At 41.7% G+C, this 24,018-nt stretch overlaps 9 protein-coding genes and 1 pseudogene across 10 annotated transcripts; 4 read left to right on the forward strand and 6 right to left on the reverse strand.

The window, feature by feature from the left end:
- Window positions 1–311: 311 nt before the first annotated feature.
- Window positions 312–3,062, reverse strand: LOC6728375 (glutathione S-transferase D7). 2 transcript variants are annotated; one of them, XM_016175174.3, is made up of 4 exons: window positions 2,260–3,062; window positions 1,293–1,505; window positions 1,084–1,225; window positions 312–735 (listed from the first exon to the last, which is right to left on the reverse strand). In XM_016175174.3, exons 2-4 carry the CDS (start codon window positions 1,493–1,495, stop codon window positions 412–414), a joined length of 669 nt encoding a protein of 222 aa, XP_016034989.1. In that variant the 5' UTR covers window positions 1,496–1,505; window positions 2,260–3,062; the 3' UTR covers window positions 312–411. The 2 variants fall into 2 exon arrangements, with proteins under 2 accessions (XP_016034989.1, XP_002103723.3); XM_002103687.4 differs by lacking the exon at window positions 2,260–3,062 and having other exon boundaries at window positions 1,293–1,589.
- Window positions 3,063–3,109: 47 nt separating this feature from the next.
- On the forward strand, window positions 3,110–4,251 carry LOC6728377. The gene is made up of 2 exons (XM_002103689.4): window positions 3,110–3,478; window positions 3,550–4,251. The coding sequence occupies exons 1-2, from the start codon at window positions 3,239–3,241 to the stop codon at window positions 4,168–4,170; spliced, it is 861 nt and encodes a 286-aa protein (XP_002103725.1). The 5' UTR covers window positions 3,110–3,238; the 3' UTR covers window positions 4,171–4,251.
- An 824-nt stretch (window positions 4,252–5,075) lies between these two features.
- On the reverse strand, window positions 5,076–5,886 carry LOC6728378 (glutathione S-transferase 1-1). The gene has a single exon (XM_002103690.4). It carries the CDS (start codon window positions 5,823–5,825, stop codon window positions 5,187–5,189), a length of 639 nt encoding a protein of 212 aa, XP_002103726.1. The 5' UTR covers window positions 5,826–5,886; the 3' UTR covers window positions 5,076–5,186.
- Window positions 5,887–6,604: 718 nt separating this feature from the next.
- On the reverse strand, window positions 6,605–8,904 carry LOC6728379 (glutathione S-transferase D7). The gene is made up of 2 exons (XM_016175173.3): window positions 8,278–8,904; window positions 6,605–7,362 (listed from the first exon to the last, which is right to left on the reverse strand). Exons 1-2 carry the CDS (start codon window positions 8,866–8,868, stop codon window positions 6,643–6,645), a joined length of 1,311 nt encoding a protein of 436 aa, XP_016034990.1. The 5' UTR covers window positions 8,869–8,904; the 3' UTR covers window positions 6,605–6,642.
- A 795-nt stretch (window positions 8,905–9,699) lies between these two features.
- On the reverse strand, window positions 9,700–11,742 carry LOC6728381. The gene is made up of 2 exons (XM_016175172.3): window positions 11,066–11,742; window positions 9,700–10,509 (listed from the first exon to the last, which is right to left on the reverse strand). Exons 1-2 carry the CDS (start codon window positions 11,680–11,682, stop codon window positions 9,792–9,794), a joined length of 1,335 nt encoding a protein of 444 aa, XP_016034991.1. The 5' UTR covers window positions 11,683–11,742; the 3' UTR covers window positions 9,700–9,791.
- A 281-nt stretch (window positions 11,743–12,023) lies between these two features.
- Window positions 12,024–12,766, reverse strand: LOC123327290 (inactive glutathione S-transferase D3). The gene has a single exon (XM_044923315.1). The coding sequence runs from the start codon at window positions 12,764–12,766 to the stop codon at window positions 12,119–12,121; it is 648 nt and encodes a 215-aa protein (XP_044779250.1). The 3' UTR covers window positions 12,024–12,118.
- On the reverse strand, window positions 12,024–13,919 carry LOC6728383 (glutathione S-transferase D2). Its single transcript, XM_044923316.1, has one exon. The coding sequence runs from the start codon at window positions 13,844–13,846 to the stop codon at window positions 13,199–13,201; it is 648 nt and encodes a 215-aa protein (XP_044779251.1). The 5' UTR covers window positions 13,847–13,919; the 3' UTR covers window positions 12,024–13,198.
- A 4,131-nt stretch (window positions 13,920–18,050) lies between these two features.
- On the forward strand, window positions 18,051–19,581 carry LOC6728385 (glutathione S-transferase 1-1-like). Its single transcript, XM_016176848.2, has 2 exons — window positions 18,051–18,199; window positions 18,813–19,581. Exons 1-2 carry the CDS (start codon window positions 18,132–18,134, stop codon window positions 19,444–19,446), a joined length of 702 nt encoding a protein of 233 aa, XP_016034993.2. The 5' UTR covers window positions 18,051–18,131; the 3' UTR covers window positions 19,447–19,581.
- Window positions 19,582–19,728: 147 nt separating this feature from the next.
- Window positions 19,729–22,767, forward strand: LOC6728387 (annotated as a pseudogene).
- Window positions 22,768–22,840: 73 nt separating this feature from the next.
- LOC6728388 (probable mitochondrial import inner membrane translocase subunit Tim17 3) lies at window positions 22,841–23,855 on the forward strand. The gene has a single exon (XM_002103700.4). It carries the CDS (start codon window positions 22,885–22,887, stop codon window positions 23,551–23,553), a length of 669 nt encoding a protein of 222 aa, XP_002103736.1. The 5' UTR covers window positions 22,841–22,884; the 3' UTR covers window positions 23,554–23,855.
- Window positions 23,856–24,018: the final 163 nt, after the last annotated feature.

The following is a 24,018-nucleotide window of genomic DNA, read 5'->3' on the forward strand; positions in this document are numbered from 1 at the left end:
GGGTGGCGGTATTTTTAAAATGTGTGTCATGTCATCTTTTTGTGAACGTCCGTCCGTCTATGGCCACCAGTTAACAGCTCATTTTGGCCCCCTTTGAACCAGTCAATTCATCTAGATTGTCACACTTCGGAGACTGAAACTCAATTAAGTTAACTGCCAATCCAAACGAAAATTACATTTGATATCTCGTTGCGGCCAGGCTAAGGGATACCTTTTAATTTGGTACATGTAACTGGAGGGGGAAATTTATTTTAGGAAAAATAGGATATATAATGAGCCTTCTACTAAGTTAGGTAATAAAATATGGTATTTATATATGTAGAACATACAACCTTGTTTACAGAACAATTTATTTATTTAATACAACACTTACACAACTGATATTAAATATAACACTGATTTAAAGAACTATTAGCCCGCCGATTGATTCATCTTGGCCTTGAACATATCGGCCAGCATATTGGCCTTGTTGGCATTGAGTTCCTCGTAGTCAAACGGTGCCATGTGATCCTTGCAGCGATCGAGCCATTGGCGGATATGTTTATACGGTCGAAGTTCAAACTCGAAGGCCTCCAGCTGGGAAACGGTCACCAAAAGCGTGAGATCCGCGATGGTGAAGTGATCGGCGGCGGAAAACTGTCTGCCCTCCAAGATTGTGTTTAGCCAGCCCACAGCCTCCGCCAACTTGGCGCGCTTTCCTTCGTCCAGTGGCGCACCAATAAACATTGTGGGGAACTATAAAGTATTGATCATTATTATAAATTAAAAATAAATTCCCAATATAGGTGTGATTTTACTTTAATATTCATAAAGCTATCTACACTTTGACTAACTCTTTTGAACTGAACTTTGAATATGAGCTACTTTATAGTTTCGAAAGCTAACACTAAGTTCTATATTGGCCTCGGTTCGCTCAATTTCATCGTTATGTTTGCGCTTGTGTATCTTTTTTAACGAGCTATTAAAGATATTATATTTGCAGATCACATGGTTGTGCTATTTACATCTGGGTAGGTCTGCCTAGAGCTCATGTTTTTTGTGCATTGTATTATTGAACTACAGATACAATAAAGAAGCACTTACATAGTAGTCCGTGAGTCGCATGTAGAGGGTGCCCAGATCGAACTGGAGGCGTTGGTCCACCAAAGCCCTCACCCTTATGTCCGTGGGATACAGTTGGTCACTCTTGCCGTAGGCAGCCACCAGATAGGAGAGTATGGCACGACTGCAACAAGGTAAGGATATAAGTTTCTAGATCAAATATATAATAAATGAACCAAATGAACACCTACCTTTCCCACAAAACCAGACCCTCGTCGTTCATGGTCGGCACACAGTGCTGCGGATTCATGGCCACAAAGTCCGGCTTCAGCTGCTCCCCCTCCAGGATGTTGACGATCTTCAGCTCAAAGTCGATGTCCAGCATCTTGGCCAGCAGCAGGATGCTGCGGCAGGGCGGACTGGGCGGCAGGTAGTACAGCACGGGCGGCGACATCTTGCCACCTCTGAGGAGCAGGCAATACACGAATTCGGTTACAATGCGCTTCGTGTCGGACATTGGCCGGAACTGGAATGCCAGGTCCATAACCGGCCACACGCAGGCCCAAAAAAGTTGCCTCTTGGCGGTCAGCGGCAAATAATCAATGCATCGATTTTATTCGTCTACATAGTTATAGTTAATTAATGCCAATTGTTCTTGGCGAGGTCTTTTTTGATAACTTGCAAAAAGTGGGCAGCAAGGCTATTAAGTACTGTAGTTTTATTCTTGAGTAAACTCAAATGCAAGCCAAATAAAATGCTAGTATAATTGAAAAATGTATTCCTAAGGGAATTAAATATATTATAACGCAATGGTTCTGTGGATACATTTATTATTACTATATATTTAACAGTTCTTAAAAAAGAAATTTTTAAATATAGCTATTGAAGGTTTCATCGCTAAACGATCAGCCCAAAAGTATGCAGCGATTTTGTTAGCATATGTAAAATGCTTATGTAAATGTAAAATGTAAATTTGTATATGCTGCTGCCTAAGATTTTTGTACTAAAACAACGCAGTTAAATTTAATAAATTTTGATTAATTCATACAGGGAATTCCCGATTCGAGACATGTCCCCCGAGACACTCTCCTATCTGGAAATGGTAATCGCTGTGCTGTGGCCCGCACTTAATTGCACTCACTTATTTATTCATTATGGAATATGCACAGAAGGCGTTGGACCAGCCGGACCGACCCATTGGACACTCCTACTACTCACACAATTCGGTGCACCAGCTTGTGCTGCACCACGGCCACCGAGTCGATGTCGATGCAGTTCCCCAGTATGCCGTCGAGTGTCGCCGCGTCCGCGTTTGCCGGAGCTTCGGTTTTCCACAGAACTAACAAGGACTCGCCAAAGGACTATGAATGAGACTGATGCTGCTACTGCTGCTCCGGTGGCTGGTGCGTGGGCTACTCTATGCGGTGATGGAATCTGCTTCAGCTGTCCCAACTTGCCGACGACGCTGTTCACCGATGTATCCGCTATCTGACTTTTCCAATTTCCAGAGCATGTTGTCTCGCCAGCGTTGTTGTCGCTGTCTTTGGGCGCATTTGTTTTCGTTTAGTTTTCATAACGAACGTTGCCATGGACGACAGTCCGCCCGAGTGTTCACCTGGTCGAAAAGGACATGGTGCCTGATGTGGGCGGTGGGGGAGCTGCTCGTTGGCGTTCCCGAAAACTCGGCCAAAATGCTCACATTCGTGTCTAAAATTATACGTCTACATTATGTGCGCCAAGCTATGCTTTTCCTTTTATTGATTGCCAACAGATTTTCCAATTCAGAGCACCTGATTAAGTTGACTGACTGGTGGGGGTGGGTGTTTTGATTGGCATCACTTGAAACTCGACGTGTTTGCATCAAACATTTTTCGACAGTCACGACTTCATCGCGTGCTTGACATTTCTTAGGGCCCTTCAAGGACATGGCCGGCACAGTGGTAATTAGCCAGGACATAAATGTTTCACGTGACGGTGTCCCACGGCCAAGGCACCTTCTACCTGAACCCTTAGAATCAGGTAAGGTATGGAAAATTGCTTTGTGTGAGGGATTAGAAAATAAGAGGGATCTTTAGGATTCCTGGAAATTGTGACATTAATTGCAAAACAAGGACTAAAATGGCCGAGCCAGGCGAGGCTTTAAAAGAATCGATCGTGCCTGGACCAGGATCAGTTGTTTTTCCACACCCAAGCGAAGATGAAGTACCTCAAAGACTGCAGTTTCCATGTGCTGTTGGTCCTGCTGCTGACGATCCGTGGATCGCTTTGTGTGCCAGCTCTGGACGCAGCTCCTCCGGCTGCCACGCCCAACACCGTCGAGGAGTCGGAAAATCTGGTCGAGGGCAGTGGCGAACCAGTTGTCGCAGCCACAAATGTGGTACCAACAGCCAGCAATGAAACCACTCCTCCGGCTGAAGGAAATCCGGAAGCAGCGGTGGTATGTTGTATATAAAGTTTTTTTTTGTGTTTTATTTGAAATAATCTAAAAATTCCATTCCAATATAATAGCCAGACAATGTGGCCAGTGGAAGCAGCATTGACCCCACCACCATTTACGCTGGAGGCATCCTCACTCCCGAGGCATTTCAGCAGTACCTGAGTCAGTATGGAGCCTATGCTCCTTACTCCTATCCTGCTCCTGTTGCGGGAGCACCAGCTGGCATTTACCCATACCCTGGACCCATTGTGGTGCAGACGGGCTACGAGGGATTCCTGATGCCCACTAATACCGCCGGACAATCGGACAGCACCACTGTGCTGGCTCCCACTGCCCAGCCCAACTCCTCGAATCCACTGATGACATTTGTGTCCAATCTTCTGCCCACGATCCTGATGTCCACGCTCTTTCGCATCGCCGCCGTTGTGATCTCCGCCGTGGGCATCATCCTCTTTGGCGGTGCCATCACCAGTGCCCTCTGCAGGATCACTCCAATCTGTGAAATACCCGCCCGTGCTGTGAATATCCTGCGCACGGGTGGTGCCCAGGATGTGGGTCGCATGCTGGCCGAGGAGATGACTCCGGAACGGGTGCGTCGGGCAACGGAGTTCGTGCGCAACGCCATCCGGAAGTACAAGCAACTGCAGAAGCTGGTGGAGGCATCGGAGGCGGTGACCGAGTTGACCAACTAGTGATGGCGCAATGGGTGTAGGTTTAGTGCTGGCTCGTAAATTAGGTGGAATGCAAAATATACTTTTAATGATGCTATAAAACAAGATTTCACTTTTATGTTTCGCAAGGGGTTCTTTAAAGGTATTGCGATTTTTGAGTTGCAAATTTATTAGTCACATAAAACTGATGAAATGAGACGATTCCATAAATGGTTCGTAATAAGTTATTTTATAGGCGTCATAATGATTATTAGCTTTAAGTTGTTTGGGAACTTCTGTGGCAACCCTCTGTTGGTTTTGATGGCGCACACTGACCAATGGGAAGTATGTGTGCACTTGCATATGTAATTTGTAAACGCTCAATGCCACAAGCAGCACGTTTGTTAGCTAACTGAACTCGCGATTGTTCTAATAGTTGGCCGGTCAATGGCCCAACTGGCTTGTGGATTCCTGGAGGGGCAAAAGGGGGTCCATGTGGATTTATATGTACACCAGTGAAATCATCGCGTGCATTCAACTGCGGTGTTGAAATCGCAATTGGCAATTGTCGTGAGGCAGTCGCGGAATTTACAATCTCACTTTTATGAACCATGACAGAGATTGGAATTTTAAATATAAGTGGAGGCTGATTAGTGTGATCCGGACAAAACTAAGGTACTACATAATCGCTTTTATCATTTATATAAATTTGTATCATTTTAGTAGGTCAAACTACTGAAATACTTAAAAAAAAAATTAAATTAAAATAATCAGTTCACCGCATATCAACATTTCAAACCGAAAAGCAAAAGTTATTAATATTTGCTGATAAGAGAGTAAACAAATAAATGCCTTTCGTTTATTTTTAAAGAAACCTCCATATATGGAGCAGCTTTTCAAGAAAGAAATGAAAGCTTTGCTTTCTTGAGATAATAATTTATTATCACTGTGCTCATAACAATGCGATTTATTTGTTTTAATACAATATAAGCATGTTTGGCAATAATTTGCCGAGGTATGTGGTATGTTGAGTATTTACTGCAGACATTCTCATCAAATCACTCATTCCTCTCCTGAACCAGTTTCTTGATTAGCTGGACACCGTCCCAGTTCTCTTCCCAACCGGGAGTCACTTCCTTGGCATTCTCGTACCACCGGGCCACATTTGGATACTGGGCTATATCGAAGTCCACCACCTCGAAGGTGGAAACGGAGGCCAAGAGCGCAATGTCCGCCAAGGTGAGGCAGTCGCCAGCCACATACTCCTGGTCCTCCAGAAAGGTGTCCAGGTGGCCAAAGGCGCTGTCCACTTTCTGCATGGCCTCTGGATCGGCGGGCTGTTTGTTCCTTATCTGTGGATAGATGGCCTCGACGAAACTCTGGAACAGCGTGCCCATGTCGAAGTAGAGCCTCTGATTGACCACGGCCTTCTTCTGGGGATCACTGGGATACAGCGAGTCATCCGCGCCGTACTTCTCCACCAAGTAAGTCAAAATGGCACGGGACTCCCAGATGGAGAAGCCATCGTCCACCAGCGTGGGAATGCAGTGCTGTGGATTGAGCTTCACGAACTCCGGCTTCAGTTGCTCCCCGTCCATGACCTTCAATAGCTTCATATTCAGGTCAACTCCAAGCGCCTTGGCTGTCATTATAACGGAGCGGCAAGGAGCCGAGCAAGGATGGTAGTAAAAGTCCATGATGAAAGGTCCTACAATTCCAGTTCACAACTGACCACAGCTAAGAAGCTCCCACGGCTTTTATAGCCAACACAAAAGGCGGCCAAAATCAATACTACCATATATAGTAGTCATCCAGTGTCGGGCGACTTTCCCGAGTAGCAGCTTTATCGGTGATAACGATCCGGGGCAATATGAGGTGTTTAGCTAATGACCAGGTAATGAACACATACATACAATATACTCTGAGGGGTACATGTTACGGCTTCCAATTTGAATTTACTTCAAAATGTCATTTATTCTGCTGACTGCAGTAATTAGAATTTGATGATAGGTCATTACTGAAAAGAGAATGCCGTGACAGAGAAAGGTCAGTGTTGCGGGGTCAAGCGGATTAATGGTTCAGAAAGAAATATGGTCAATAAATAAATTGCAGAAAAATAATTAATTATAATATAGGAGTTAAGAAAGGAATGGTTTGCCAAAAATGACTCATTAACTTAAACGTTGGCGGCTTCCCTGTCCTTGAATATAAAGTATTACGAATTGATTAATTCTTATCAGTGATTTGGTGTTATGAAATATTTTGATAAGCGAACAAGTGCTGCCAGTCACTGATATTTGAAGATAAGATGTATATCTAATAGAATTTGCAATCCAATGCCTTATCATCATATGACAGCGTTTCCACAAGTTGGCATATTTAACAGGTATATCTATATAGCAGTATACTTTCTTTATAACCATATAACCCATTTATACCCATATTTTAAGGTAAAATAACAACAAATCGACAAATATTACATATTTACACAGCTTTTTATTAATTTAAAAGAGTTTAGGCCTTCGCTTCCTTTTCCTTAGCTTGAATGCCCTCCAGGAACTTCTTTCCCTGCTGCAGACTCTCAACATTTTGCTCCCATCCAGGAGTTACCTTCGGGGCATTCTTAAGCCACCTCTCCACGTTGGGGAACTTGCTTAGGTCAAACGCAAACATTTCTACGGTGGACACGGTGGCCAGGAGGACGATATCAGCCACGGTCAGTTGGTTACCGGCCACAAACTCCTGACCCTCCAGGAAGGTGTTGAGGAATCCAAAGGCAGCGTTAGCCTTGTCCAGAGCTTCCTGATCTCCGAACTTGCCAGTGCGGAAGATTGGGAAGAAGTACTTGGACAGGGCGTCGTACAGGGTGCCCATGTCGAAGTAGAGCCTCTGGTTGATCAGAGCCCGCTTCTGGGGATCCTTGGGATAGAGTGGGGAATCGGGCTTGCCGTACTTCTCTACCAGGTAGACAGCGATGGCACGCGACTCCCAGATGGCGAAACCGTTGTCCACCAGCGTGGGAATGGTGTGCTGTGGGTTGATCTTCACGAACTCCGGCTTCAGTTGGTCACCCTCCATCGTGTTGATCACCTTGGAGTTCAGCTCCAGACCCAAAGCCTTGGCCACCATCTGGATGGCGCGACTGGCCGGCGACATGGGGAAATTGTACAGATCCATGTTTGGCATTGCGACTGAAACGTTCGAGCTTCTGTAGTGGAAAAAGTAAACTGATTTCTCGCTATCGGAGTGTCCGTATTTATGGAAAAATAGCCAAAGCACTATCAGCTCTAGAAATGATTGTATGAATATGTTGGTCATTGTTAAAACTCACTTTTTCGGCTTTTCGCTTACTTGGGCTAACAACAATTAGCTGTGTCTAAGTGAGCTGTACATTAATTTCATACAATTATGCACAATAGCTTATCGTCATTTATAAAGGTTTATTTATGAAGCGCAGAGAAACAACAAAGATGTCAATATAGATTCAAAGACATTAATATTTACATTTAAAGTAACTTTTTCAAATGGTAAATAACAAATGGAAAGCATAGTTTCATAGTCCAATTCCTTTTAAAAATATTATGTATATATTATATACATAACAAGCCAGCAATTAGTTAGCAAATTAGATATAAACTAAATTAAGATATAATAACATTGTAAATAAATATAGCTGTAAGCCCCGTAGCTAATGCTATACTATCTAAGTTAGTCTAGTTTTGTAAACTATTCTATCTATCATAATAAATAAATAAAAATGCCCATATAAATGTGACCATTATTTTCATAAATATTTATTGCACTTGCTAAATTTCTTATCTGCTTGTTTAAATTGATTTGAATAAACGTTGAAGCGATAATCATTTATTATGTTTGTTCACAATGATGTACAAAAATATTATCATTAAACAAAAAGCTGTCTGCAGAGCATCGACTTTCTTTCAAAAGAATAATTATTGCTTAGATATGTATCAATGTGTTGTTTTATATAAAATAATATAACTTAATATATAATCCTCTAAATATCCGATTTTCTTTATTTATATAAAACAATTATAAATTAATGTGTATAGATAACATTCTTTATAATATTTATAACTTTTCTATTAAGTTTTCAGCAAGAAATTTTTTGGCGCTTTGAATTCTCGCCAAGTTCTCGTCCCAACCGGGTGTAACTTTTTGGGCATTCTTGTACCACCTGTCCACATTGGGAAACTTCTTTAAATCGAAGTCAACCATTTCCGTTGTGGAAACAGTGGCCAATATAACGATATCTGCCACGGAAAGCTGATTGCCGGCCACGTAATCCTGGCCATCGAGGAAAGTGTTGAGTAGATCAAAGGCAGCGTTCAGCTTCTCCAGATTCTCCTGAGTTCCTGGTTTTCCCGTCCGGAGCAGTGGGAAAAAGTACTTGGCAATGCCTTCGTACAGGGTGCCCATATCGAAGAACAGACGCTGGTTGATCAGCGCTTGCTTCTGGGGATCCTTCGGATACAGAGAATCATCCTTTCCGTACTTCTCCACTAGGTAGACAACAATGGCCCGAGTCTCCCAAATAGCGAATCCATTGTCCACCAGGGTGGGAATCGTGTGCTGAGGGTTTATCTTCACAAACCATGGTTCCAGTTGTTCCCCCACAAAGGTATTAACTTGTATCGAGTTGAACTCGACTCCCACAGCTTTGGCGGTCATCATAACGGCCCGGGTGCTCGGGGAACCAGACATGTTATAGAGATCCATCGTCAGAGGAGTTGGGAATCCGTCTAGCCAACTGGAATGAAGGTAACAAACTAATTTGGCAGTAGCCAAAAATTCTCTCTTATATAGCAAACTTGTTTTGAGTCTATCTACCTGCCGATTATAATTATCTTTTCATATATGTGTTGACGACAAACAAAGTGTATTTCGTTTGTTTGGGTAATACACAATTTTATGCTATTTGTATTAATTAAAAAAAAATAAATTTGTATAAACATTAAACCATTTGAAAACAGAAATTTTATAGAATTGTGTTTGATTAAAACTATAAACATATCAACCAATTGAAATAGTAGGGACATAGTGAAATTGATATAAATGAAATTAAATAAATGAATAGTATTATGCTGGGAACTAAGTTTTTGAATCTGCGAGGTATTCAGATATTTCTTAGTATTTTTGGCCATTAGATTTGTGTCTTATCAGCGTGAGAAAAAAAGTTCTGAGTAAAAATACCAGAGAAGCGCACTTATGATCTTATCATGTTTGTTCCAAGATAGGCACATACCTTTTTAAGGTATATAAAAACTAAAAAATTAAAGTAGTTTAAAACTAGATTGTTTACAAATGCCTTATCAAGTTGTATATAATATAAATCAGTAAAGCAAACATTTTTATCTTTAAAAACGAGCCTTAATTCGTGTACTGTTCCCATTTATTCATTACCATTGGTGTATTTTGGTTTTCATCTTTTTCACCTAATTTCTCTATACAATGCGCATGACTAATCCCACTTTTTGTTCCTGCTTAACCGTTTAAATCTAAGCAAACTGTACCCAGTTTTTTAAAAGACATCAATTTGAAATTTAATAGTTGATTGAAATAATATATTTTGGAAGTAAAGCTTGGGTAAGGAAGACGTTTGTATATATTTTGCTATAAAATAAATAGAATGATTTAAATTTTTATTGCTTCGCCGCCGCCAGACGAGCTTCAAATACTGCCTTCAGTTCCAAGAGACCATTCCAGTTCTCTTCCCATCCGGGAGTCACCTTCTTGGCATTGGCATACCACCTGGCCACATTCGGGTACTTGGTGAGGTCGAAATCAAAGATATCGAAAGTTGAAACGCTGGAGAGGATGGCAATATCGGCCACGGTGAGGTGGTCACCGGCCACGTAGTTCTGGCCCTCCAGGAAGATATTCAGATACTCGAAGGAGCTCTCGATCTTCTTAAAGTCCTCATCCGATCCGGACTTTCCAGTGCGGAAAAGGGGATAGTAGTATTTGGCGAAGCTGTCATACAGAGTTCCCATGTCGAAGTACAGGCGTTGGTTGACTAGAGCCTGCTTCTTGGGATCCTTGGGGAAGAGAGTGTCGTCCTTGGCGTACTGCTCGATCAGATAAACGGCGATGGCACGGGACTCCCAGATGGAGAACCCGTTGTCCACCAGCGTGGGAATGGTGTGCTGGGGATTGAGCTTCACGAACTCGGGCTTCAACTGTTCACTTTCCAAGGTGTTCACTAGCTTTTTGTTCAGCTCCAGGCCGAGAGCCTTGGCCACCATGATCACGGTGCGACATCCACTTCCACGGGGCGAGTAATAGAAATCCATTTCGGTTATTTGAGTGTTGTTCGATGGAGGGCAAGACCAGAACTGATTGGTATAATGGATGGCCTCCCTTTTTATATCAAAACAACTGAGAGATAACCCACGTATGTATAGCCCCATTTGATTATAATTGTTTGCTCGACGTTTCTTTGGCGTGCTTAAAGCCCCAACACTTAGGCGATTGAATGTGGTGGTGAAATTACCTGTCCCTCTACGCTTATTTTCAGTGTGACCGATAGTCACAGAACTACACAGCTGCTTTACAATAAAACATTTAATGAACATTTTTATCATATTTAAAAATTTTTTATATTATCTATTTTAAGGGAATTGGGAATTTGGCTACGGTCTTATTAACTTTAACAGTTGATTCTTTAACCAGGTATATGCATTATTGTACGACTTGGCCACATTGGAATTTCGATGTCGAATTCGAGACCATCGAGTGTATCGAGATAAGTGTGAGATGATAACTATGGCATGTGTATTTTCTTTTTAATTGCTCCTTTTATAGTTTGATATAGCACCATATGCCATTTAATATTTTAAGTATTAAACATAAACAAAAGTTTTTTTCATATATTAAAAACAGTAATTACTTCAATGAGGCCTTTTGGGCTTCGTACATTGTTTTCATTTGTAGCAGACCCTTCCAGTTTTCATCCCATCCTGGAGTGATCTTTTTGGCATTGGCGTACCAACGTGCCACATTTGGATACTTGCTGATGTCAAACTCAACCACTTCGAAAGTGGAAACGCTGGAGAGGATGGCGATGTCGGCCACAGTTAGCTGGCTACCAGCTACGTAGTCCTGGCCCTCCAGGAAAATGTCTAGGAATTCAAAGGCAGCTTCGATCTTCTTATAATTCTCGACATTTCCAAGCTGACCAGTACGGATGAAGGGGTAATAGTACTTCATGAAGGAGTCATGCAGGGTGCCCATATCGAAGTACAATCGCTGATTGATCAATGCGCGTTTCTGCGGATCATTGGGAAAAAGGGAGTCGTCCTTGCCGTACTTCTCCACCAGATAGACGGCGATGGCACGCGACTCCCAGATGGCGAATCCATTGTCCACCAGCGTGGGAATGGTGTGCTGGGGATTGAGCTTAAGGAATTCGGGCTTGAGGTGTTCCCCTTCCGTGATACGCAGCTGCTTTTTGTTCAGTTCGAGTCCAAGAGCCTTGGCAACCATGATAATGGTGCGGGATCCACTGCTTCGAGGGGAGTAGTAGAAATCCATGTTGCTGGGGTGCTTACGTTGACCTATCCGCTGGAGCAGAAGAGCAGAACTGATTGGGACCAGCAATGGTTCTCACTTATATAGCGAAATTGGGAAATGTACTACATATCTCCCTGATTTGATCGATTATGGTTTCTCCCATATGACGGGGAAACAACTCGTCATCGTAATTTGTTAATCATATGCAGAATTGTTGAGCGTCAAATCAAAAACAATACCTGGTGTTCTATAAATACTCGGCCAAAGTTTAATAACCTCTAATCATTGCTCTCTGATAATGCAATCATTGCCATTAGTTTGAGTGCTTTGGCACATAGCAACAAATTCGCTTTAAAAACAGATTTTAGGCAGTCTTCTCACTTTATTCAATATCTGTGGCAACTATGGGTATGTGAGCATAAACATATTTATGTATAATAAAATCTTAATAAATGAATTATTTGGCAGCATTCCGTTTCTCCTCGACCTTCCTCTTCACATCCAGAGCTCCCGCCCAGTTTTCTTCCCATCCAGGGGTAATCTTCTTGACATGGTCGTACCATCTGGCCACATTCGGATATTTGCTGATATCGAAACCCATAACATCGAAATTGGAGACATTGGCGAGAATGGCAATGTCGGCCACGGTATACTGGTCCCCAGCCACGTAGTCCTGACCCTCCAGGAATGTGTTCAGAAAATCGAAAGTCTCCTGGACCTTTTTGTAGTCCTCCTCGCTGCCAAACTGACCGCTGGTTATTGCTTTGTAGTAGTAGTTGGCCAGGGTGGGATACATCAACGCCATGTCGAAGTAAAGGCGTTGATTGATCACCGCCTGCTTCTGAATGTCCTTGGGGTACAGCGCGTCATCCTTTCCGTACTTTTCCACCAGGTAAACGAGAATGGCACGCGATTCCCAAATGGTGAAACCATTGTCCACCAGCGTGGGAATCGAATGCTGCGGGTTGATCTTGATGAAATCCGGATTCATTTGCTCCCCCTCCAGCGTATTGATTATCTTCTTGTTGAATTCCAGACCCAGGGCCTTGCCCACCATCAGAACGGAGCGGCAAGCGCCGACCAAGGGCAGATAGTATAGGTCCATGTCGGAAGGTGCGATCGATTCGACTTGCCCGTTTGGGAGAAAGGAAATAACTGCCTGGGACCCCCAAGAGCTTCTGCTTATAAAGCTATGCTCGCACACATGTTTGTGTTTTCTATAGAAAAGAGCGCGCCCACAGAATATATTTGCTTTCTCTGTTCTACATATGTATGTGTTTGTGCAAACTGTTCGAATTACTCGTGTTTGTGCTCTCTGTAATATCAGATTATAGAATTTCAGGGAATCATTGTGACATACATATGTGTACATATATATTCTCTTATATTATTCTCTTCTGGTTATTGATATTTTATATGCCGCGACAAAATGTGTGCTTCTCTCCTTAACATATTATATATCTCATTACTCTGAACTTAATTTATTTCGTTTAATTCAACAGTTTCATAAATAAACAATAGGTAGTTGTGATACCGATCACTTGGCAGCCAATTTACGGGCTTCAAACAACGCCTTCATCGCCATGAGCCCCTCCCAGTTCTCATCCCATCCTGGAGTCACCTTCTTGGCATTTTCGTACCACCTGGAGACATTGGAGTACTTGCTGAAGTCGAACTCACTGACTTCGAACGTGGAGACAGTGGACAGGATGGCAATGTCCGCCACGGTGAGCTGGTCGCCAGCCACATACTCCTGGCCCTCCAGGAAGGTGTCGAGGAATCCGAAGGCGGTTTCGATTCCCTTCAAATCCTCATCCGATCCGGGCTTTCCAGTGCGGAAAATTGGATAGTAGTACTTGGCAAAGCTTTCGTACAGTGTTCCCATATCGAAGTACAGACGCTGGTTGACCACGGCACGCTTCTTGGGATCCTTGGGCAACAGGTACTCATCCTTGCCGTACTTCTCCACCAGATAGACGGCGATGGCACGGGACTCCCAGATGGAGAATCCGTTGTCCACCAGCGTGGGAATGGTGTGCTGGGGATTGAGCTTGACGAACTCCGGCTTCAATTGTTCACCCTCCATGGTGTTCAGTAGCTTCTTGTTCAGCTCCAGACCAAGAGCCTTGGCCACCATGATCACGGTGCGGCATCCTCCGCCACCTGGCATGTAGTAAAAGTCCATGTTGATGGGTATTCCAAACTGGTTGTTAACCTGCTGAGTGGAGAACTACGACTGACAATTCTCAGTAAACCTCATTTCTTTTATAGCGAAATTATCTCCACCCATTTGCTTATGTTTGCGTGGATTGTTTGTCAGGCATTCGGAATAAATGCAAGTCATGGTTAGAATAAACTTTTTCAAACTCTTGCTCTTTTTGGTTTAAAGGTATGTACACATTATGACTAATAGAGGGGGTGCCAAGGAAGCGCTAATGATAATTTCAGGTGCATAATGTGTATACTTCTGTTCGAGCTTATTGCTTTGTATGATTAGATGGATATAGTTCCAATTCTCAAACCAGGAAAACCTCCTGATAACCCTGAAAGCTACCGACCAATAAGCCTATTAAGCGGATTGTCCAAGATTCTGGAAAAATTAATTAAATTGAGATTGGTGAAATTTTTGGACATACACAACACACTACCAACGGTACAGTATGGTTTTAGAAATGGTCTAAATACCATACTGCCGACCTTAAAACTAAGAAATTATATTAAAGAAAGTATCCAATCCAAACAATCTGTAGGGCTGGTTACACTTGATATTGAGGCTGCATTTGATACTGTATGGCATGACGGACTGTTGCACAAACTAAAGATGATTGGAACTCCCATATACCTCATTAAAATAGTTCAAAATTTTTTGACACATCGATACTTTAGCGTTAATTTGGACAGTAGTCAATCTGCTAGACGAATTTTAAATGCAGGTGTGCCACAGGGTTCTGTCTTAGGACCTACATTGTTTAATATTTTTACACACGATATTCCACAAGCTACAAACTGTGTACTTTCACTGTTTGCTGACGACGCCGCTGTCTACAGTGCTGGTTTCTCGTACAGCGAGATAAATCAATCCATGCAGAGTTACTTAAATGAATTAGACATATATTACAAAAAATGGAAAATTAAAATTAACCCTAATAAAACGAATGCTATATTTTTTACAAAAAGAAGGAAACCTCGTTATCTTCCTGATAGACAGTTGCGAATACTAGACTCTCCAATACAATGGGTTGACAACATTCGATATTTGGGTATAATTTTTGATAAAAAACTAACATTTAAATACCACATCAACAACACAATTATGAAAGTTAATAAAATTATTTGCACACTGTACCCTCTAATAAATCGTAAATCTAAATTATCAATATCCAATAAGATCATAATTTTTAAAACAATTTTTAATCCAATATTAATGTATGGGTCACCTGTTTGGGGTAGATGTGCTCAAACTCATATCAAAAAACTTCAAATATGCCAAAACAAGCTGTTAAAATTAATAATGAACTTACCTTATTACACAAACACTAAGTACCTACATATAAAAGTAGGTGTACAAAAAGTTCAACAAAAAATACAATATTAACAATCTTTTGTTTCAAGTCTTAGTTTTTTAAGTTAGTTGTAAGTCAATTAAGGTTTTTCTTCTCCCTTGTTTTCCTTAATAAATAATAAATATTGTTATACAAAAAACTAAAAACAGGTCAACTAGACATAATTAATAAATATTTCAGATGAAAGCCTTAGCTAAACACTGTAAATACCTAATTATACCATTAGCTTTAATGAAATGTACATATATATATAAGGGATAAAGCACAAATAAATTAAAAATTAAAAAAATTAGATGGATATCGTAAGGGAAATGGAGCGATTTAAATAAATAAAAAAAACATGAGTCACAAAATAGGTACCATACACTATAGGCAGCAAACAAAAGGGTTTGTAATAAAAAAGCTTAAAGTTGTTCTATATGAATTGTAATATTGTAGTAAATAATAAAATATAAACAAGCCTAATTTTGTAGCAACCCTAGCAATTGTAATCAACAAATTTGAGTTGGCAAAGATTCAAAAAATATTATTTGGTCAGAACACAATAACACAAAAAAACACTCACACCTGCTCTCTAACTTTTCCATTGTATCTTAATCTGTTATTTTTCTGAAATAAAATTTGGTGTGTGATGTTCAATGGAGTTCTCCAAACCCACTGTGCGTACCAAAATCAAATCAACTATATTTCATTTCGCACCTTTCAGTGAGAGCATTCATAAATTGCTTGCGTTATCTATGCCAATTGAAATGATAACGAATAATGAAAGCGAAAAGACACCAATGATCAAATAAATACGAATGTTTTTAAGAGATGAACATATAAAGAGACTTAAAAATCAAACTTCAATAAGAACAAGAGAGAACAAGTGGGAGAACAAGAAAAATGTTCCACATTTGTTGTTGGCATTAGGATAGAATTTGGCCAATAATATGAAAAAAGTACCAAAATATGACGGCTTGTGGGAGTAAGCCTGTGTAGACACAGAACAGTGCTCCATAAATTTAATATGCTTTATTACTTTTTTTTTACATCAATTTAAACTTGAACGTATTCAGTTTTATGATATAATATGTATTCTAAAGCGGAGATCGGAGAAACAAGATCAGCGCAGCTGTACACAACGCGAATTACCACCGGCAAACGGAATCGAGAAAGTATATCTGCATATGTATATGGGCTATATGCGCTTATATGGGAGACCGGCAGAAGAACGCGATGATGTGGAGCTAAGAGATCAGTGGGGCTCTTCGACCTGTCCATTCTCTTTGGCTTTGCTCTTCAAATAGTTGGCGCTTCCCACTTTATTTTCTGTTTGTTGCCCTGTGACGCACACTTGGCAATGCGGTCCAACTGGTTCTCTTGATCTGCAGTGGCAAACACAGTGACCTTTCTCTACTTTTTACGCTACCTTTTGGGCCGGCTTTTTGGTGAATTAACCCAACCAGTTATTGGCGAACTTATTGTGTTTACGATCTCGTGTTTCCCATGATTCAGCTGGATTTCAGCATTATGTTCAAATGAGTAACTCTCGGAGATTTCGAACTTGGGGGGTTCGGAATTTTTGATTTCACAAGCGTTTTGTGGATTGTTCTCGACGTTAAGAGCGCAATTTGTTTGACGTGTCGCCCACGAAAATGCTCTTTTCATTTTTTCCTACTTGTTATTGAATTTTTTTGCCCGGTCATGCTGATAGTTGGTATTGCGAATTGTGAAACTGATAAAAAAGAATTTGTTTTGGGGAAATGAAATACCCCCAGCGAATAAAAGCAGGTATATTCAAGTGGTACGCCTTCGATAGTATCAAATACTTCCAAGAAATGAATGTCTAGTATTCCTTTTCATGTAACATGTTCACAGCAATTACTTATTACAACCCAAGGCCGTTCAAACAAACACAAACAATAGAACTCGATCGATATATGGACTAAGCCCATCAAAAATGTGTACCAGTAATTTCGAATTTGCATGTTCCTTTGACTCATAATTTATTCTACTACTATCTGTCTACCAAAACGTGGGTTTACCCATTAAGATTATTAATATGAGTCAACATGTATTGAATAATTCGAAAAAAGGTTATATTTTTATGGTCTTATTAGTACTGTATGTATCGCGATTTGTTTGTGTGTTGGAAATACTCAACAACTGTTGCTACATATATGTATGTTTGCCTGATATCAATGTTTGCCGGCCGGCCTGAAAATTCTTATCTGCTTTCTGTTTGCCTGTTTGTATGTTTGTACTTATTTTTTGCATTTTAAAAGAAGAATTTATTTTCAGGCGCGCAGATGTTCATTAGAAATGCAAAAATGTGTTTCAAGCAAATCGAGTGCACTGCGCATGTGTTTGCCAACTTTAGCAAGTCGAAGTGTAAATACCCTACGATCTTTAAGCTGAATAATAACTGTACTGCTAGATTGTATCTTCTTTGTTATCTGTTTGTTAACATCATAAATTATAAAGAAATGTAACAAAATTTGTTCTTAAGCGAGTAAAAAAAGGCTTCGTTCCAATGGAGGATCATTAGAAAGTTGCAGCTTTCTTTTGCGGGGGTATGGTGGATATGTTTGAGAGAACGGGTGGAGTGCAACCTCCTCCAGAGCACACACACACACATACACACTGGCAATCGTCTCCACACACCCATGGCCACACAACAGTGTATTAATCACGCCGCTAACGTCACATTTTTGCCCGCCATTAGTGGGTATGTGTAGGCAAGTCAGAAAATAATAAAAGACAAAAAAAAACCCAGGCACGAAAACAACTAGCAGCCCCCTCTCTCTCTCTGTTCCTCTCTCCCCACCCTGCCACGCCCCTCGGGGCGCTTCAAGCTACAACTCTTGTTTGCCGGCATTGTGGCGACCACAGCCGGACTCCTATAAAAGTGGGTTCGCTCTTCGAATGCCGTTCAGTGCTACTTCTCATTTGGTACAGTGTACATCGCGAGATTCACAACAGAAGAAAAAAATGTAAGTTCCCCACAGCAATTTCTATACATATGTATATTGTGTTTTGTGATTGTGTGCCTGTGTTTGGTCAAAAAAAAGGAAATATTGTCAGCAAGGAGGCAGCATGGAAAATTACCAACATTTGAACGAATTTATGGCCCAGATATGACATCATAGCCAAGTGAACTTCTGTTGTGGCGGCCCAATTAAAGTCCGCTTTTGCCTGAACTCGTAATTATAGAGCGCGTCTAATTGTGGCATATCTTTCTAGCATCTAGATCTATTCTGTTTGCATGCCATATGGATAATGTGTACAATACAGAAGCAATTTGAGTCTCAAGAGGAGGGAGATTGTTAATTTAAATATGAATGCGACGCTTGTGGATATGCTTGAAAAAGTTTGGTGCTCACATCTAAATGTGAAAAGAAGTTGGAGATTTGTTCACTCCAATCAAATATGGCGGACTAACAATTGTTTCCAGTTCCTTTTCAACTTGATTCTTCTTCCATTTAAAGCCCAATTTAGAAATACAAATGAATGCCTTGAGCTTTTAAATAACCGTTGGTTATAAATTAGCAGAGATAATACTCTTAACATGTAACTAACCTCTTTTTCGAACTTTTTCTCCTTCAGTAAAATGGCTGACTTCTACTACCTGCCCGGCTCCTCCCCCTGCCGCTCCGTGATCATGACCGCCAAGGCCGTGGGCGTCGAGCTGAACAAGAAGCTGCTCAACCTGCAGGCCGGTGAGCACCTGAAGCCCGAGTTCTTGAAGATCAATCCCCAGCACACCATTCCCACGCTGGTGGACAACGGATTCGCGCTGTGGGAGTCCCGCGCCATCCAGGTGTACCTGGTGGAGAAGTACGGCAAGACCGACTCGCTGTACCCCAAGTGCCCCAAGAAGCGCGCCGTGATCAACCAGCGCCTGTACTTCGACATGGGAACGCTGTACCAGAGCTTCGCCAACTACTACTACCCACAGGTGTTCGCCAAGGCGCCCGCCGATCCCGAGGCCTTCAAGAAGATCGAGTCCGCCTTCGAGTTCCTGAACACCTTCCTGGAGGGACAGGAGTACGCCGCCGGTGACTCCCTCACCGTGGCCGACATTGCCCTGGTGGCATCCGTGTCCACGTTCGAGGTGGCCGGATTCGAGATCAGCAAGTACGCCAATGTGAACAAGTGGTACGAGAACGCCAAGAAGGTGACTCCCGGATGGGAGGAGAACTGGGCCGGATGCCTGGAGTTCAAGAAGTACTTCGAATAAGCCTGATATTCACGTTTTAATACCCGTACATATGATGTAGTATTTATATTCACGTTCACAAACAACAATTCCAAATTCGCCTGTCTACAAAGACAATAAATAAGTGTTCGTTTTTTTGAATGCACAAAATACAAATTAGTTTGTTTTCAAATGGGTGTACATTTCCATATATTGCTATGTGTATGTGGATAGTGGATAGTGGATAGTGGATATTGTGGATAGGGGACTGCAATTGAATAAGTGGGCTCTTGAGGATTGTTATTTTCTCTTTCGATGCCAGGGGTGATTTGAAAAGAGTTTGCTAAATTGAATCTCTCCGAATCGAGAGGCAAACAAAAAAAGAATATAAAAGCTGGAATATTTTCGCGATGCTCGTCAGTTTTATTCAGTGAAGGGATACAGCCGGAGGCCTCAAATAAAGAAGCTTGAAAATCTGTAAGGAAAAAGTGGAAAATTACCAGACTTAAATTCATTGGTGAAATAGATTGGGAATTTTGTTTTGGTTCTGAAAATTTCATCACAAACGTTGTTATTGTAATTTCTTGCTCTGCAAAAAGCTTTTAACGATAGATAACAAAGTGGAAAATTACCAAGTTAAATTATTCACTTAAAAAGAAGCAAATCTCGAGATATTTTACATATTATGGCCACAATTTTTAATAAAAAGCCAGTTTGTATGATATTTATGTTATTTTTCTTAGAGAACGTTTAACTAACTAAATAAGCTTTTATTAATATGGCTGTAATCATTTATTACATAGAAAATTGTAATGTGCATTACAACCATGTTTTCTCAATTATTTTTTGTGCTTTGATCCACCATTAACAGACTTTAGTATTAAAAACAAAATACGACCTGCAACATAAACATTAGTGCGGCGAACAGTTGATATTTCACGTAATTCACGATATTCTACGAAAAATATCCAATGCAATTTGATAGAATTATACAAACAATCTTTATTGCGGGGTAAACTTTCATTCGAATGAAAGCTGTCTCGTTAAGTCTAATCTAGAAATCGTTGAAGGGAAAAACAGTATATAAGGACAATTTGATGTAAACTAATGCAGTACGATTTTACAGCTCAGCGAGTAATCATGTTGGATTTCTACTATATGCTCTACTCGGCACCTTGCCGTTCCATCCTGATGACGGCCCGTGCCCTGGGATTGCAGCTGAACAAGAAGCAGGTGGATCTGGATGCCGGCGAGCATCTGAAGCCGGAGTTTGTGAAGATCAATCCTCAGCATACGATTCCCACGCTGGTGGACAACGGATTCGCCCTGTGGGAGTCGAGGGCTATACTGATTTATCTGGGCGAGAAGTACGACAAGGATGGCTCCCTGTATCCCAAGGATCCCCAGCAGAGGGCCGTGATCAATCAGCGCCTGTTCTTCGATTTGAGTACTCTGTACCAGAGCTATGTGTACTACTACTATCCCCAGTTGTTCGAGGATGTCAAGAAGCCGGCTGATCCCGAGAACCTCAAGAAGATCGATGATGCCTTCGCTATGTTCAATACTCTGTTGAAGGGTCAGCAGTACGCCGCCCTCAACAAGTTGACTCTGGCCGATTTTGCGCTCCTGGCCACCGTTTCCACTTTTGAAATATCGGAATATGATTTCGGTAAATATCCGGAAGTGGTCAGGTGGTACGAGAATGCCAAGAAAGTGATACCCGGCTGGGAGGAGAACTGGGAGGGCTGCGAGTACTACAAGAAATTGTATCTGGGTGCGATTTTGAACAAACAATGACGGGGCTGTAATAAATAATCTAATCTGTATCGGCCTGTTTGAATAAAGAGTGAGACATTGTGAAATGACTCCAAGAGTATAATAAACGAAGCGTTGTTGTTGGCTTTTGGACAGCGATAAGGCAGAGGATCCTCTGCTCCAAACATTCTGATAGCGATAAGATAATGCTACGTGTCGGTTTGCTGAAATGCCAGCTGCCGTGATTTTGCCGATAGCCAAAACAATTAAAGTCAAAAAATGTAATTTTGGGCAAACACCTGTACGCTAATTTATGATTTACGTAAAGTTTAGTTCAACGGCAAACTAAACGAAATGAAATTGGTATTAGTGATGCAGCTCCGCTCTTCCAGAAGTTTCTCTTGTGCCCAGTATTTCGTATTACTGTCAATTATCACCTGTACCTAATTGATCCATCAGCCCACGAAATATTCTACGTTATCTTCTGTTTGTTAGCTTGTGCGTATAAAACACGGCTAAATCGCAGAGCATTTTTCAGTTGTTTGTCGCGCTTCGACTCCAGCAGAGCAACCGAGTATATTTGATTACCACGTAGGTATGTATATATACTATTGTTAATTTTTGCTGAATTTATTATAGAGATTGCGTAACCAAGTTCAGTGAGCGCCATCAGTGAGAAAGTGATTAGCTGTTTTAAATTTATCAACTGTGACGGCATTTGAACTTGATGAATTGCCATTTCTTTTTTTTGCAGAGATCCCTTCAGAAAGTGAGATAGCGTAAGATGGATTTATACTATAGACCCGGATCTGCTCCCTGCCGCTCTGTTCTGATGACAGCCAAGGCACTGGGTGTGGAGTTCGATAAGAAGACCATTATCAACACCCGAGCTGGGGAGCAATTCACGCCGGAATACCTAAAGATCAATCCGCAGCACACGATCCCCACGCTGCACGACCATGGATTCGCTCTGTGGGAGTCGCGGGCGATTATGGTCTATCTGGTGGAGAAGTACGGCAAGGACGACAAGCTCTTCCCCAAGGATGTGCAAAAGCAGGCGTTGATCAATCAGCGCCTGTACTTCGACATGGGTACGCTGTACAAGAGCTTCTCCGAGTACTATTATCCGCAGATTTTCCTAAAGAAGCCCGCCAATGAGGAGAGCTACAAGAAGATCGAGGTGGCCTTCGAGTTCCTGAACACTTTCCTGGAGGGGCAGACCTACAGCGCCGGAGAGGATTATAGCCTGGCGGATATTGCCTTCCTGGCCAGCGTTTCCACATTCGATGTGGCTGGCTTCGATTTCAAGCGGTATGCCAATGTGGCACGTTGGTATGAGCATGCCAAGAAACTGACTCCCGGTTGGGAGGAAAACTGGGCTGGTTGCCAGGAGTTCCGCAAATACTTCGATAACTGAATATATAACCCGAAATACTAATGTGGCTATTAAGAAAAAACTATTTATTTAAAGATTAAGACTGGGCTGGATTTCGAAAAACATTTCAATAGTTAAATAAAAAATATTTAATTTTAAAGTTTAATCCATTGTTTCAAATACAAATTTAAGATCATAAAAAATAGAAAGGCCGCAAACGTCAGCATCACAAACACTTCGTATTATGTTTACTCAAAAGTCTATTTCCAAAACACAAGTTTTTGATTTGAAGCCACTTGAAGAATATTAGTATACCCAAGGGTTTTGATTTAGTAAGTCAGATCGCAGCCATGGAGTACAATCGCCAGCCGTGTCCCATTAGGATTGTGGAGGATTGCGGATGTGCCTTCATGATGGGCACCATCGGTGGTTCGCTGTTCGAGTTCCTCAAGGGTTTCCGTAACGCTCCGTCCGGATTGCAGCGCAGAGTTTACGGGGGCATTGATTTGGTGAAGATGAGAACGCCGTGCATTGCCGGCAGCTTTGCCGTTTGGGGTGCCACTTTCAGCACAGTGGACTGCGCCCTGGTCCACTATCGCCAGCGGGAGGATGCCTGGAACTCGATACTCAGTGGAGCGGCCACTGGTGGGATATTGGCAGCCCGCAATGGCATTCGGGCCATGGCCAACAGTGCACTGGTGGGCTGTCTGGTGCTGGCCATGATTGAAGGAGCCGGTGCAGCAGTGGCCACCATTAATGCAGCCGACAAGGGTGCAGGGATAGTCATCAAGCCGCAGCGGGCCCAGTGGGAGGCCATACTGGAGAGCATTGATCCGAAGAGAGCGTCATCCACTCAAGATTTCGCACTGGCAGAGTTTGAACGGGTGCTGGACCAATGTCGGGCGAGCAGGGAGCCAAATTTACTTCAGGACATTCCGGTCAAGAGTCACGAGCGGGAGTCCAAACAGAAGCCATTTTATTCCCTCTTGGATCTGGCGAAACTGTCCCAGATGTTCTAGTGTTGCCCAGATAAGGGGATTTCATTTTCATTCAATATTTCCGTTTTCAACTATCAAAATTATGTGCATGTGCTAGTTTTCACCGTTAATTTCTTGATCGTAATATACAAAACGTATAAGATACTAAAGCTAAGTATCTAGTAGATACTATCTACTATCAAAATCATTGCATACTTCTTGGCGTCCGAATTTCGAGTTCGAAACACTATATTTTGTGGCATACAAACAGGATTTTCGGTAAATTTCGTGATCTTTTTTAAATGTATGAATAAAAAAATGTATGAATGTATGTGTGAACCATTTTTAAATTTTTTCTTATTTTTTCGCCCATATATATTCCACAAAAATGGTTTGAATTCCGAATGAATGAAATGAATTTCACGTTCGCATTCACACTAGCTGAGTAAAGGGTATCCGTAAGTCGGGAAACTCGACTATAGCATTCTTTATTTTTTATTGTATTTA

This window comes from Drosophila simulans, chromosome 3R (assembly GCF_016746395.2).
Source record: "Drosophila simulans strain w501 chromosome 3R, Prin_Dsim_3.1, whole genome shotgun sequence".
Taxonomy (NCBI): domain Eukaryota; kingdom Metazoa; phylum Arthropoda; class Insecta; order Diptera; family Drosophilidae; genus Drosophila; species Drosophila simulans.